Source organism: Mustela nigripes, chromosome 5 (genome assembly GCF_022355385.1).
Source record: "Mustela nigripes isolate SB6536 chromosome 5, MUSNIG.SB6536, whole genome shotgun sequence".
NCBI lineage: Eukaryota > Metazoa > Chordata > Mammalia > Carnivora > Mustelidae > Mustela > Mustela nigripes.
In genome coordinates, this window is record NC_081561.1 from 95,727,196 (window position 1) to 95,740,761 (window position 13,566).

At 43.7% G+C, this 13,566-nt stretch overlaps 1 protein-coding gene across 3 annotated transcripts in view; it reads left to right on the forward strand.

The window, feature by feature from the left end:
* SASH1 (SAM and SH3 domain containing 1) overlaps positions 1 to 13,566 on the forward strand; it is a 309,610-nt gene that overhangs the window by 203,482 nt on the left and 92,562 nt on the right. For all 3 annotated transcript variants that reach the window (XM_059400910.1, XM_059400909.1, XM_059400911.1), the window contains exons 3-4: positions 2,831 to 2,881; positions 3,008 to 3,057. In XM_059400910.1, coding sequence (XP_059256893.1) covers positions 2,831 to 2,881; positions 3,008 to 3,057 — 101 coding nt within the window. The remainder of the gene's footprint in view (positions 1 to 2,830; positions 2,882 to 3,007; positions 3,058 to 13,566) is intronic.

Consider the following 13,566-nt stretch of genomic DNA (forward strand, 5'->3'; position numbering starts at 1 on the left):
TTGGGAGCAAAGAAGAGGGCAACCTCATGTTTAGATGGGGAAGGGAACGTCAAGGAGCCTTTCTCTGCCCATTTTGAACTGCATCCCTCCCCCTTTACTATGTAAGCAACACCCTTTAATGATGCACACGTAACTGGTGCTTCTTTTGTCTGATTTCATCTGATTTCACATTGTATCTTGAAAAACAAAATGCCATATTTTTCAGTGATAAACAGAATGAGAGTGTCCAGCACTTCTTTAGGTATATGATACATCAACCAAAACTTCATTCACACTCTGCACATGGGTGTTTTATCCAGGCGTATAGCAGATGCCTGCTAACTTTAACTCTTATTTGCAATGTTGCATTTCTCAGGTTTGATGGTTAAAGAAACACATTTTAGTACATCATACATCAAACTGTACCCCCAACCAATTTCCTAACAAGTCCCCCAAACACAGTTTATCATTAGTAAAAGACCAGCATGTGAACATGTTTAGCATGTTACTTCCTGGTCATCAAATGTTTAATGTGGTTGTTGACAAGCACCTGCTTTGTATGTGGGGGAAATGTGCATTTTGCATAATATACCATAAATGTTCCATTTATGATATGGAGTAACAGTTGATCCGCTCAATAAATAAAATTTATTAGGAAAAATGCAGATATAAGTACGCAGTACAAGCTGGTAATTTCCTACTGTGGACTATTACCTGGTAAAGTAGAGACTAAGAACTTGAGGAACAGGTTAGAATGGAGGAGAGTTAATCATTTTCTTCATTGATGGTTATGGAAGGACATGGGCTGGAGTTGGGCATTAAAGGGGCTATTTCAGGGAAAACTTCAGAGGCAGTAATGGAATTCTGTCATCTTTTTGAGGTTCCCACACTGACTCTGAATGGGAAGATTTAGGATGAAAAACTGCAAACCATACCTTTGCTTACTTCCTGCTGTTTCAGTTTATAAATTTCTCTATGTGATGCTAAGACATTAGGTAGTAGGACATCATGACTAGTCTCTGAGTACAAGGAATCTCCCTAGTACGTATCTTCCATGTTCATTATACCTGAGTCTGATGTCCTACCAGTTGGACTTGGAATGTAACTCAAACAATTGCATATGTTGCTTTGTAAAAATGGTGTATCAAGTCTGGGATAAAAATCTGGAACAAAGGTGGAAGACCAGGAGGGTGTTCAGCAGAGAGAATTCTATGAGGCTTTACACCACTCTGGTGTTTTTCATAACAAATAAAGCCCTGGGACTGGGGGTGAGTGAGTTTCCAGTCCATTAAAGTACTTTTCTCTTTTGATCTACTTGTCCAAAATCATCCGAGCATGTTCATTTTATAGTCAATATACATACTGGATTCCCGTTACTTACTTACATTTGTAAATATACTCTGAGTTATACTCATTTTAATGTTTTGTTTCCGAGTTTCTTAAAATATTAGCCTAGTTTCATAATCACGCTAATAATAAAATAGAAAACTTCAATAAATTGAACAATAAAAGTGAGAATTCCTCATTTGAGATGACCTGCTCCCACATCCCGAATGTCAGCCGGGACTAACAGAACCATCTTCCTATGGTGCACGTGCACCATAGATAGAATGTAACAGTTCTTAAGAACGCAATAGGATTATTGGAAAACTCATAATTAAGCTGATATTGCAAACTTGTTAGTCATAGTACTCCTTCCTCTAAAACTGCCTTTTGGCCTGCTTATGACAGCTCAGCTGGGTACCAGCCGGACTGTGTGCCACACTTGTGAGGACCTCCACTTACACCTCCACTTACACTCTTTTCTACTTGAGAAAAGCATCAGTGTCCTATAGTGCAGCTCTTATTTTCCCATAGTGTATTCTATTACTTCTGATAGTGCAATTTTCCTATTGTGCTGCCAATGCTTATTTCAATATATTATTTTCATCATAGGTTACTGGTTTACCTCTCCCCCACATTTTTTTTTAACCAAAGGGCAAATGGAATTTTTAACTATAAAATGGTTTTATCTCTAAAATGATGCCTTTATGATTTGATGATTTTTGATAATGTCGTGTATTTATTTCCTCAGTTAACTGGGTGCTCCATATTGTGTTTTAAATTTCCGGCTTGGCCAGTTTGTTTGTATTAGAGTGGCTTGGCAATTTCTGGGGCTGCACGATAGTATCAAGTGAGCTTTCCACCTTCCTAAAGACACTTAAAACTAGCCCTGCTCTGTGGAGACTCTGAATACATTTAGAATTAAGAATCAGATTGGAGCTCCAATATTATTATTATTATTATTACTATTATTATTAAGATTTTATTTATTTATTTGACAGAGAGAGAGGGAAAAAGCAGGGGAGTGGAAGAGGGAGAAGCAGGCTTCCCAGTGAGCAGGGAGCCTGATGCAGGGCTCGATCCCAGGACCCCAGAATCATGACTTGAGTTGAAGGCAGACGCTCAATGACTGAGCCACCCAGGCGCCGCTACAACTCCAACATTATTGAAAAAGAAACAATGCAACTGGATCCCCATAAATTTCGCCTCCCAGTGATGGTCTAATCGCATCCAGAGAATTATTTCACCCTTCACTGTCCATGCCCTTCAGTGGGATTGTGCTTTTTTCTCCCACAGTAAAATCGTCAGCAGGGTCAAGTGGTTTGGGAAGCAGTTCAGTTTTAAGACCAGAGTTCTCGTTTTGAAAACACATTAGTTTTTCCAGAAACTCTGCTTATCTCTCCCAATCTCCTCCCACTGTATTCTAGTGTTTCCCAAATCCCCCCCGTCTCTGCGTACATATCTGTTTGTCTTTCTGGTGTCTGCCACATTGGGAAGTCTCATTAAACCCGCATCTGTTCTCTTTTAGGAGAAACCTGATGCCAGCCCCACGTCACTTCAGCTGCGGTCCCAGATCGAAGTAAGCACAATGACTTTAATCGTCTATTTTTGCTCTGCTTTTTTTTTTTTTTTTAAGTGATATTCTGTACAAATCAGAGGAAGCCTGCTGCTCTAGCTGTGCTGACGCTGTGTCTCTTTCTCCTAGGAGTCCCTTGGCTTCTGCAGCGCCGTGTCAACACCAGAGGTGGAAAGAAAGTAAGTTTCCTTCCTTCTGCCCGGGATCAGAATTTCTAAGTAGGTCCATCCTGGTGAAAGTTGAGTGGGTGATCATGTTGTGTCTGTGCCACGGAGACTGAGGTCATGTTCCTTGCACGGGGCGTGTGTGTGTGTGTGTGTATGTGTGTGTGTACACACATGTGTGGGTGGATAAGAGTGTGTTTTGTAATTCAGTTGGTGAAGACTAAGGATTCCGCAAGAGTTACTGGTTTCACACAGCTTATTGTGAGTGAACCCCAAATAACTGACTGGAAATGAGCAGAGAAAGGAAAAGGACGGGTCCACCAAGATGGGTTTTCTTCTTTTAAAATAGTCTCCGATACAGGGTGAAAGTCCTAAAGAAGCAAGGTACAAAAATACAATATATTCCAGAATAAAACAATTATTCAAAACAAAACAACTCTCTCCGCATGTGACTTTGGTGGGTACCCTTAAAACAAGAATAAATGCTTGTGACAAAATGGTAAATGTTCCTTAACCTTTCCTGTTAAAGGTGATATTTTTGCTTCTTTGTCCTGACTTGGGCCCTGTAATCTTTACTGTCATGGAAGATAATTCTATGTTATATTTTATATCCGCAGTGTGTCTTTTAGGCAGCTTTTAAAAACAAAACAAAACAAAACAAAAACAAAGCGAATGTTTTTGTTTTTTTTTTATCTTTTGTTTTCTATAGCCTTTCCCGTTTCTTCTTTATTCCATTGTAATTACACTAGAATGTTCTATTTATGATCTTCCGAGGTAAAGAAATTTTAAGAAAGTCCTCATCTTCAAACAGATGCTTCCTTTGGTACGGAACCCCTTAGAGTGTTTGGTGCCAGGAGAAGCATAGAAGTGGTTTAGCAATAAAGTATTTCTGGAATGAAAAGCACACGTTGGGAGAGCGTGTGTGTGCTTTATGACACAGCTCTGCCTAATCCGTCCACGTGTGTGCTGCCGGCCCAGAGACAGCTTCCAGGAGGGAAGGCTGCTTTGCCAAGGCTTCAGTTCTCAAAAGGTGGCGCAGTTTTGGTTCAGACTGAGGAACATTGGGAGTGACGAGCAAAAAGCAAACCAAGGCCATTTCCCATTCAGGGTTAGAGAATGCCTGTGCCACTAACATGACTCTCCTTTGTCTTAGCTGCGTGTAACCTCCCACCAGCTTAGTAATGTGGAGGCTGAAGGAGCTCAGAGATTGGAGTTGACATTGATTTGGGAATTGGTGGTAGAGTGGCAATAAATTGAGTTGAGTATAGGCAAAAGCATGGAGTCAATGGAGTAGAAGTTCTTCTGACCTAGTTTGCTACCTATTTGGCAGGATCCAGGCTGAGAACTCAGGTGTTCTTCAGAATCTTGAGTCCTTTGGGAAACTAGAAATGTTTGCCTTTTCTCCTAAGAGGAAGTGACTCACCAAATTTGTACTAATCTTAGTGAGGCTGGGTATTTCTTCTTCCCCCCAATTGTGGGTAGTCATTCTTTCCGTGTTTACATCCTTCACTTAGTAAAATGTGGCGTGGCTCTTGTGGCCAAGAGAGAGACTCTCAGCCTCCTCTGAGGTTAACAAAAAATTCTGAACACACACAACACACAGTACTGGTGACAGCCCCAGCCTCTCCCATCTATAAATCTGCCATTTTGCTTCTGTTCTTTTAAGTGGTTTAACTTGAACCTTGGTATTTCTAAGTAACTTAAAAGTTGTAGCCCATTTTGTTCTGTATTTGCTGTTGAATGCTTTTTGAAAACTCTGGTACTCTTGTTTTTCTTATTTAAAAAAAAAACTCTTGAAAAATCTTAAACTTACTGTAAAGGTGCAAGAGTTGTGCAGTGAACTTCTATATAACTTTTACTTAGACTCAGCAGTTTACACACTCTTCTTCTCCCTCCTAGACACACACACTAACACACACACACACACACACACGTAACATTGCTAATTATGATTATTGCAGAACGATCAGAGAGTAAGTTACAAACTCTGTGACTGTCACTTCTCAGTACCTCAACCCGTATCTCCTAAGGACAAAGACCTCTTACAGAACTCTGCAGTGTAATTACCAAATAGAGAAATTTGAATAGTGATTTTCCTAATCTATAGTTCATGTTCGGGTTTCTCTAATTGCCCCAGTAGTGGCACTTTTTTTTTCCACCCAGCACTTAAAAAAATGACTCATCACATTCACATGTCCTCTCTCTTGTCATATTTAATCTGAAAGGATTTCTTGGCTTTTCTTTGTTTTTTATGCTACTGATGGGTTTTTTAAGAGGGTAGGCTAGTTGTTTTGTAAAGTATTCCTCTGTCTGGGTTTCTTCTTGGGACTCAGGTAGTGCAGTTTTGCTGTTGCATCCTTCCAGTACACTACATCATGCTGTGAATCTGTCCCATTGTTGGTGGTACTAATTTTGATCATTTGATTGTGGTGACGTCCATTGGGTGTCTTCTGACAAGTCAGACTTTTTCCTTTGCTGTTAGTAAATATTCTGTGGGGAGATGATCTGAGACTATGTAAATGCCTTGTTCCTCATCAAACTTTTACCTGATGGTTTTAGATTCCTTTAATGACTGTTACCTAAATCAGTTTTTACAGTGATGGTTACAAAATGATGATACTTATTCTTAAATTGGTAATTCCTTTGGATTAAACCTTCCAAAAGATTTTCTTTCTTTTTTTCTTTCTTTCTTTTTCTTTTTTAAATAAGGTGGGCATTCTAGGTTAGATTATAAACTGAAGAGTTTTGTTTATATTGAATTATTTGGATTTTTTTTTTTTTTTTACTTGAGAGTGCAATTACTTTGAAATACAGAATCCTGCTAGTCCTCTGATCAGAATGCTTGCTGGTAGTTTTGTAAGCCAGAGAGGATGACCTGGTAAGCCCGCTGGTTGTGTCTGGTGAGCGTCCAGCAGGTATCTGCCAACCAGAATATCCTTCTGAGTTAGCAGTGTTGTTTTATGGGCAGAACTTTCCTTCTGCAGTCAAAAGGCAAGAGAACTCAGACAAATGTAGGCAAATCCTGCAGCAGCCTGTCCTTAGAGCAGAGGCCTAGGTGGAGCGACATGGGAGTCCAGTGACTGTCCTTGTGGCTCCTGTGGCCTGAGCCACAGCCCCTCCCCCACCAATACCCCCTCATGTCTCAGGGGCTGCAGGACATCTTTTTCTCTCCCTTCTCCCCCAGTTAAAACCTGAGCCAAGGAAGGAATCAAGTGTTCATTATAATGCAAATACCTGATTTCTAAAAAATTCATCATCTCTCCCAGGGGTATTTACCATTTAACTGGGTTTAAAGTCTTGAGTTACAAGAACGTAGCTCTGACCAGAAGAGACCAAGGGGGTGGGTCTTGTGGGGGTGACAAGCAGTGAGAAGTCAGACAGGAAGTGAGGATATACCTAACATCACTGTAGCTGCGTCCTCTGCCCGGTGGGGCTGATTGGCTGTACTTGGGTAGATATGTGAGACCTACAGGATAGGTGCGGCTGTCCGTAAGCAGAACAGGCCTGCCCCCACCAGTCTGACAGAGGCTTTGTTCCTCCTTATCTTCTCGTTCTATGTGGTCTCTCTGTGCTTTCACTGGAAATATTAAAAAATGTTAAGGGAGCTTTCATTTCAGTCTCTTCTATTTATATCTATTTACCTTGCCTATCGATGAGACTATCTACTTTATTACAAACTTGGATTTGTGTCTACTGGCTAAAAAGCTGAATGTTAGTTAAATTTTTTTTGTTAGCCTGAAGAATATCTGGAGAGCAAGACTTCTTTGCTGGGAAAATTCTATTTATGTATGGATGTATTTGACAGAGAGCGCACTCGCGCAAGCCGGGGGAGAGGCAGAAGGAGAGGGAGAAGCAGGCTCCCTCCTAAGCAGGGAGCCCAATGCAGGACTTGAGCCCAGGACTCTGGGATCGTGACCTGAGCTGAAGGCAGACGCCCAACTGACTGAGCCACCCAGGTGCACCCAAAATTCTTTATAACTGTGTCTGTTGGGAATGCATTTAGCTAGAAATAACAGGAAACATGACCTATAGAGGCATAAAAAGAATACAGCGTTCCCTGGCTACCTCCTCGTTCCACTGGGTGATCTAGGGGCTGGCACGGAGGCTCACCTGAACCTTCAGGAACCTGGTTTGTACTGTTTGTTGTTAATCCCTGGTTTTAAAGTGGCCACTGCATTTTCTAGGTGGGAAGGAGAAACAGGGTGAAGAAGGTCAAAGGGCAAAAAGCCACAGGCACATCCTTTAAAAAGCTTTCCTAGAAACCCTGTCCAACACATTCCAGTTTGTCTCACTCATTTCTTCAAGCCGCAGCTGTTCACTGAGCACCGGCTTTGTGTGCCAGCCCCCATTCGGGGCTCCAGGGTGTACGATGAACTGATGTGAGGTGCATCAACATGGACCGAGATGTTGTAGAAAACATTTATATGCTTTCAGTGGTGCTACAGAGAAGAGTAAAGCAAAGAAAGTGAGCCCCAAATTGGAGCACTGGTCCACCATTGCCACCAGAGAGCTTGGAGGGACGTGTGTTTTCCGCTGACTACTTTATTGCCCTGAACAAGATGAGTGTCTTAAGGAAGGAGGCAGTCCAGACATTGGGCAGGAAACTAGCACTCTTTTCCACAATAACCTAATCTTTTATTTGTACATGTATTTCTGAAACAGAGTAATCTGAAAATTACCTAACTGTCTCATAAATAAGCTATGTGTCAAGATGATTTAGATTCATTCCTTTCAAGGAAGCCAACTGTAAGGGAGCCATCTGGCTATTATTTCTAGGTGCGTATCTACATTGGAAGTAGCCCTAATAGGGTTGATTCTGCAAATTGGAAAAGAAAAAGCAGGAGATAGCTGGTAATGTTGATTGAGCACTGAGTATGGGCCAGGAACTGATCAAAGTACTTAACATTGACTGAGTTAATCCATCATCCCTTTGAGGTTTGCTATGATATTATTCCCATTGGCAAATGCAGAAACTGAGGCACAGAGAGGTTAATAATTTGCTCGAGGCTACACAGCTAATTAAGTGACAGAGCCCAGATTTGATCCCAGTTGAGAACCCAGACTCCTACCATTAAACTATAATTCCAGAATACTTTTAATTGCACTGCTTATGCAGATAGAGAGGTTAGGCGTAAATTGAGGTTCGTTAGCATTATATAAATAGCAGCAGTTAAAACCTACACTCCAGTAGTCCTCTTGGAGGTAGGGGGAGGCTTTCCTTGCATTCGAATCTAAGTTATGTCTCAGTTATTTATTTATAGAGGCAGGAAGGTCCAAAATAAATCTCAAAACTTCACCTTCACCAATATTTATAGGCCCTTTTCTACTAAGTCTTTCTCACCAGAGTTGAAAATTCACTGATTTAGTTTCACTTCCTTTCATTACCTATGACTACCCTTGAACTATTTTATGGTGAAAAAGTCCAAAAATATATCGGAGACGGACGAGGAAGATAAGTCAAAGGAGGGCGAGCCAGCGGAGCAGCGCTCTCTGGTCCAGGGAAATGGACGGCGTCTGGTTTACAAATGTTCTCTGCGGACGTTGACTCCCTTTGGACACTGCTTCCCTCTCGGATTTGTTTCGTCTGGCAAGCTGGCACTATATACTCTTTTGATGGCCTCCAGTCTCCTTTTCTCCCTCCTCCAAAATCCCTGTTTCACCTCCCCCTTGCCATGTGCCCTTTGGGAAGTAACCCTGCTTGTGTCGCTGTGTTCTGGTTGCTCCCTCCCTGCTGCTCCTCTCCAGATCACTTGGGTCTCTGAACTTGCCTTCCTGCTCCTCACGGGCGGTCCCTGCCTGCCTGATGCCCGCCTCTTCTTTTCACCTACTCCCCAGGCAGATGAAGTTCCTGTGATTGCTCAGCTGGGCCACACACACCCATGGCGTCCTGAGCCTCTGAAATGGTTGCTCCCTCTGGTGCGGTGCCCCGGCCCCACTTTCACTGTCCTCCCCACCCCCCTCAGCTGGGCAGACCCCATCAGACTTAGAATCCCAACTCTGGTCTTGGCTCCTCCCAGAAGTCTTCCCTGATTCCCAGTGTGGGGGTCCAGTGTCCTGTTCCTGGGCTGTGTAGCCGCCCGCAGTCCTGCCACGATGAGAGTGGACGGAGGTTACCGGTGGGGGTGTGTGTGCATGCGTGTGTGCATGCGTGTGTGCATGTGTGTGTGTGAGACCTTACACTCTGAACCCTGGGTCTTCCACAAATATGCTTTGTTCTTCTCCCTCCCGTGGAAGGTTTCTTACCATTCTCGAAAACCATAGTCAGACTTCTCCCCCTGAACTTGGCCCCCACAGCCCGACTCCTGTGTCCTTCGTTCTTGCCGAAATGCTGTCTGAGGTCAGTGCTGCAGAGGCCCCTGCCAGCTCACAGATCCTTGTTGTATTTGGCAGGGCTGCCTTTCCCGCGGGTCCCACTTCTCCCCTCGCCCTTGGTTTGGTGCCTGTGGCAGCTTCTAGTTTCTCCTCATTGCATGCCCCCTTTTGGCAGTTCCCTTTCTTCTGCCCGTGTCCTACGGTGGGTGATCCCCTGGGGCTGTGTACCCAGCCTGCAGGCTCTCCCCAGGTACGCACACCCAAGGTTTTGACCTCTTGTGTCCGGGCACCCACTCAAATCCACAGCTGTCCCTCGGCCCCGTTTCCCGATCTGGTGACGTGCCCGTTGTCACAGTTTGCCAGATGCCGGCTCACTACTGTCACTCTTACCCCAGGTGCACGTCCTCACCCCTTCTTCACCTCCTTTCCTTCTCCGACACCATGCTCTTTGATCATATGTCCCCCTTCTGTCCTTGGGACCTTTTTCCGCTCTTCATGCAACCTTGAGTCATTATCTCCTGCTTCTCTTTCGTGATTCCAAAACCTCAATCATCAAATCCTGTTGCTTCTACTTCTTCTTTTTTTTTCTTTTTAAAAATTTTATTTATTTGAGAGAGAGTGTGAGCACAAGCTAGGGGGAGGGACAGAGGGAGAAGCAGGCTCCCAAGGAGCCCCACGCCACAGGGCTTGATCCCAGGACCCTGGGATCATGACCTGAGCCAAAGGCAGATGCTTAACTGAATAAACCACCCAGGCGCCCCTGTTGCTTGTACTTCTGTAACTTTTCCTATGTTTCCCACTGCAAGTGATAACTTTAGTGCTCTTTTCAGGAGCCAGAAAAGTACATTCAGGAAATGACCCCAGATTGGTCTCCATGAAGTGCAGTTAGGCCACACTGCGGTGAGGGGATACTGAGCTCTCCACTGTGGCGCCTATGAATTAGGGCCTCTGTACATTTGCACTTGAAAAAACACCCCATAGTCCAGCCCGGGCCCATCTTTATGGCCACGTCTCCCACCACCGGCCACACTGCCCCCTCTGTCTTCATGCCTCCTGGGCTGTTCCAAGCTCCTGCCTTGAAAGCATCTCCTTTCTTTAGATCCTCTTTTAAGAACTGCTTCTCCAGGGATGCTTTTTTGGTCCTTTCCCTGGCTGTAATCTTTCCACCTTTTGGAATCCAGTAACAGCTGGCACGGTGATGTCTCTGTATTATAACAGGTACCATCATCATAACAGTGGTTATTGGGTTATTTCTATTATCAGACACCATGCTAATCACTTTTACTGTATTTTGTCATTTAAGTTTTCTTGGACTCATTGATGTATGTACTATTTTTGAGATTAATTGGCTTGCCTAAGGTCCTAGAACTGGAGACAAGAAGCCTTATCCAGTCTGAATGACATGATGGCCTTGGGGTTAAGATGCTCTGCCTGATAACCAGCCTCTCTGGGTTCACCTCCAGTCTGTTTCTTACCAGCACCTCAGCTCTTGGCAGGTTACTCCATCTCGGTGTCTACAGGTTCCATGACTGTAGAATGAGGATGATCAGTACAGTACATACCTCCCTTACTAAGCTTTCCAGCACCTACTGAGTGTTCAGTAAGTAATTTGTCATTTGTAATTCAGTAATTTTTTTTTAATCCTTAATTTTAAAACTTGGAGTTTTGTTAGAAAAGTACATTTATATTGTTTTCTTTTTGGTAATAGGTTTATTGAGATCTAATTCACATACCAGGAACTAGAGGGTATTATGCTAAGTGAAATAAGCCAATCAGAAATTATCCTATGATCTCACTAGTATGTGGGATTTAAGAGACAAAACAGAGGAGAATAGGGGAAGGGAGGGAAAAATAAAACAAGATGAAATAAGAGTGGGAGACAAAGCATAAGAGACTCTTAATCATAGGAAACAGGATTGCTGGAGGGGAGGGGTGTGGAGGGGTGGGGTAACTGGGTGATAGACATTAAGGAGGGCGTGTATTGTACTGTAATGAGCACTGGGTATTATATGCAACTGATAAATCACTGAAGTCAACTTATAATAATAATAATATGTTAACTGAATTTAAATAAAAAAACAATTCACATATTATGATTCATATCATATAACTCATTAAAAGTATGTAATTCAGTGGGTTCAAAAAAATTTTTTTTATTTGGGGGGGTAGGAGGGGTAGAGAGAGAGGAGGAGAGAGAATCTCAAGCAGACTCCAGCGAGCACAGAGGCCGACAGGGACTCTATCTCACAACCCCAAGGTCATGACCTGAGCTGAGATCAGGAGTCAGATGCTTAACTGAGTGAGCCACCCAGGTGCCCTAAAGACTCCTATGTGTTTTAAGTGACCAGCTTATTTCACTTAGCATAATGTTTGTAAGGCTCATCCATGTGGATTCCCTTTTGTTGTGTGAATATGCCACATTTTGTTTATCCATTTTTTTGTTTGTTTATCCATTTTTTGATGGGTGGACACTCAGGACTGTGTTGACTTCTTTGCTGTTATGAACAATGTTGCTGTGAACATTTGTATACAGGTTGACATGTGGTCATTTGTTTAGTTGTTTTTAAATCTGCTTTAGTGAGATACAGTGTATCCACCATGTACTCACCTAGTAAAAATACTCAACAAGGTGTGTAGCCTGTTCACAGAATGGTACCACCATCACCAGAGTCAATTTTAGAACTTTTCATCAACTCAGAAAGAAACCCTTTAGCTGTCACTCCTCCCCATGTCATGATGACCACTGTTCTCTCTAAGCAATCACCAATCTAATTTCAGTCTCTGTAGAATCACCTCTTCTAGATATTTCATAGAAATAGGGGGGGAGTGCATTTTTGAAAGAAAATTGGTTTATTACAGCTCCATTAAGAGTAGACCTTAGAATCCAGTTCTTGGTAACTTTGTCTCCAGCCTCCTTGAAATGTGTAAGATATTCTTCACCTTTTAGTAAGTCTTCTCCTTTTAGTAAGTAACTCCTTTTAGGACTCCTTTAGTAAGTCCTTTCAGTAAGACTGAAAGTCTTCTCCTTTTATTAAGTTCCTGCTGGGGACCTCCACCCTGTTCCTCAATAAGAAGGTCTCTCATTACTGAAGACTTGGTTGGAGAAGAAGGGCTCAGGCTCCTTCCCTCACGGACACCCCTGAAAACAGGGTCTCTGCTCTCTGTGATTCTGTGGACTTGTGCGTGACAAGGTGGGGCTCTCTCTGCTCATTTTCGTTTGTAGAAGTAAGCACTGGAAACCCGCAGGCTCTGCAGTTATGAATCCTCCTTTGGAACAGACCAGATTCAGTGAGAATTGCTGATGAGGTCTGCAAGTTTGTTGGGAAATCCAGGTCAAGCCGTGTCCCCTGGAGCTGAGATGAATGCATCCTGTTTCCACATCCTGTTTGTGGCAGGGCTGCGGGCTGGGGAGAGGAATGCCAGATCTTTCCCATGGGGGACGTACATATGTGCACTGGGATGAGGAAACCACATGGAGGTGTGTCCTTCAGAATAGCTTGCAAGTTGGTTCTGCCCCGTTCAGGTGGATGTGTCCTTGCTGGGTGCCCACTGTCCTCCCAGGAGATGGAGCCGGGCACTTGTGGCTTGTGAGCACAGAGCCACGAAGGGGACCAGAGGTCGCTTGGACTGCCATTGTTTGAGCTCAGCAGGGTGGGAAGTAGAGGCAGAATGGCAAGTTTAGGTTTCAGAAAACGAATGGGCTGCACCAAGAGCCAGGCATTAGATTAGTATGTGTATTATGCATTCTTTCCCCTTGATCCATTTACCAAGAGCCGTCTGCCAAGGCTGTGGGCAGGAGGGCAAGGTCCCTATCCCAGGGACTGGAGTGTTTGGTGTGCTTGCTGTCTGTGATGGCCGTCTGCTTAGAGTCACTCCTCCGGGCTTCACCTACTCAGTGATGAGTTAGAGTTGGGTGGTCTCCTTTCCTTCTCTGACCCAGTCCAGAGCACGCCCTGCAGTGGCCAAGTTGGCGTGGCCTGTCCAGATGGGCTGTTCTGCTGCTGCTGGTGTTGGCCAGACCGCGAGCCTGCATTAAGCTCTGCTAGTTGTGGGGTGAGAAAGTTTATTTAAATTCTCTAAGCCTCGGGTTCCTAAACCATAAAATGTATGCAATAGAAGCTCTTTCTGAGGCTGGTCATGTGAGATACCTAGCGCGGTGCCGGCATATGGTAGGGGCTCATGTCTCACTCGTTCTCTCTCCATGGCCTCCAT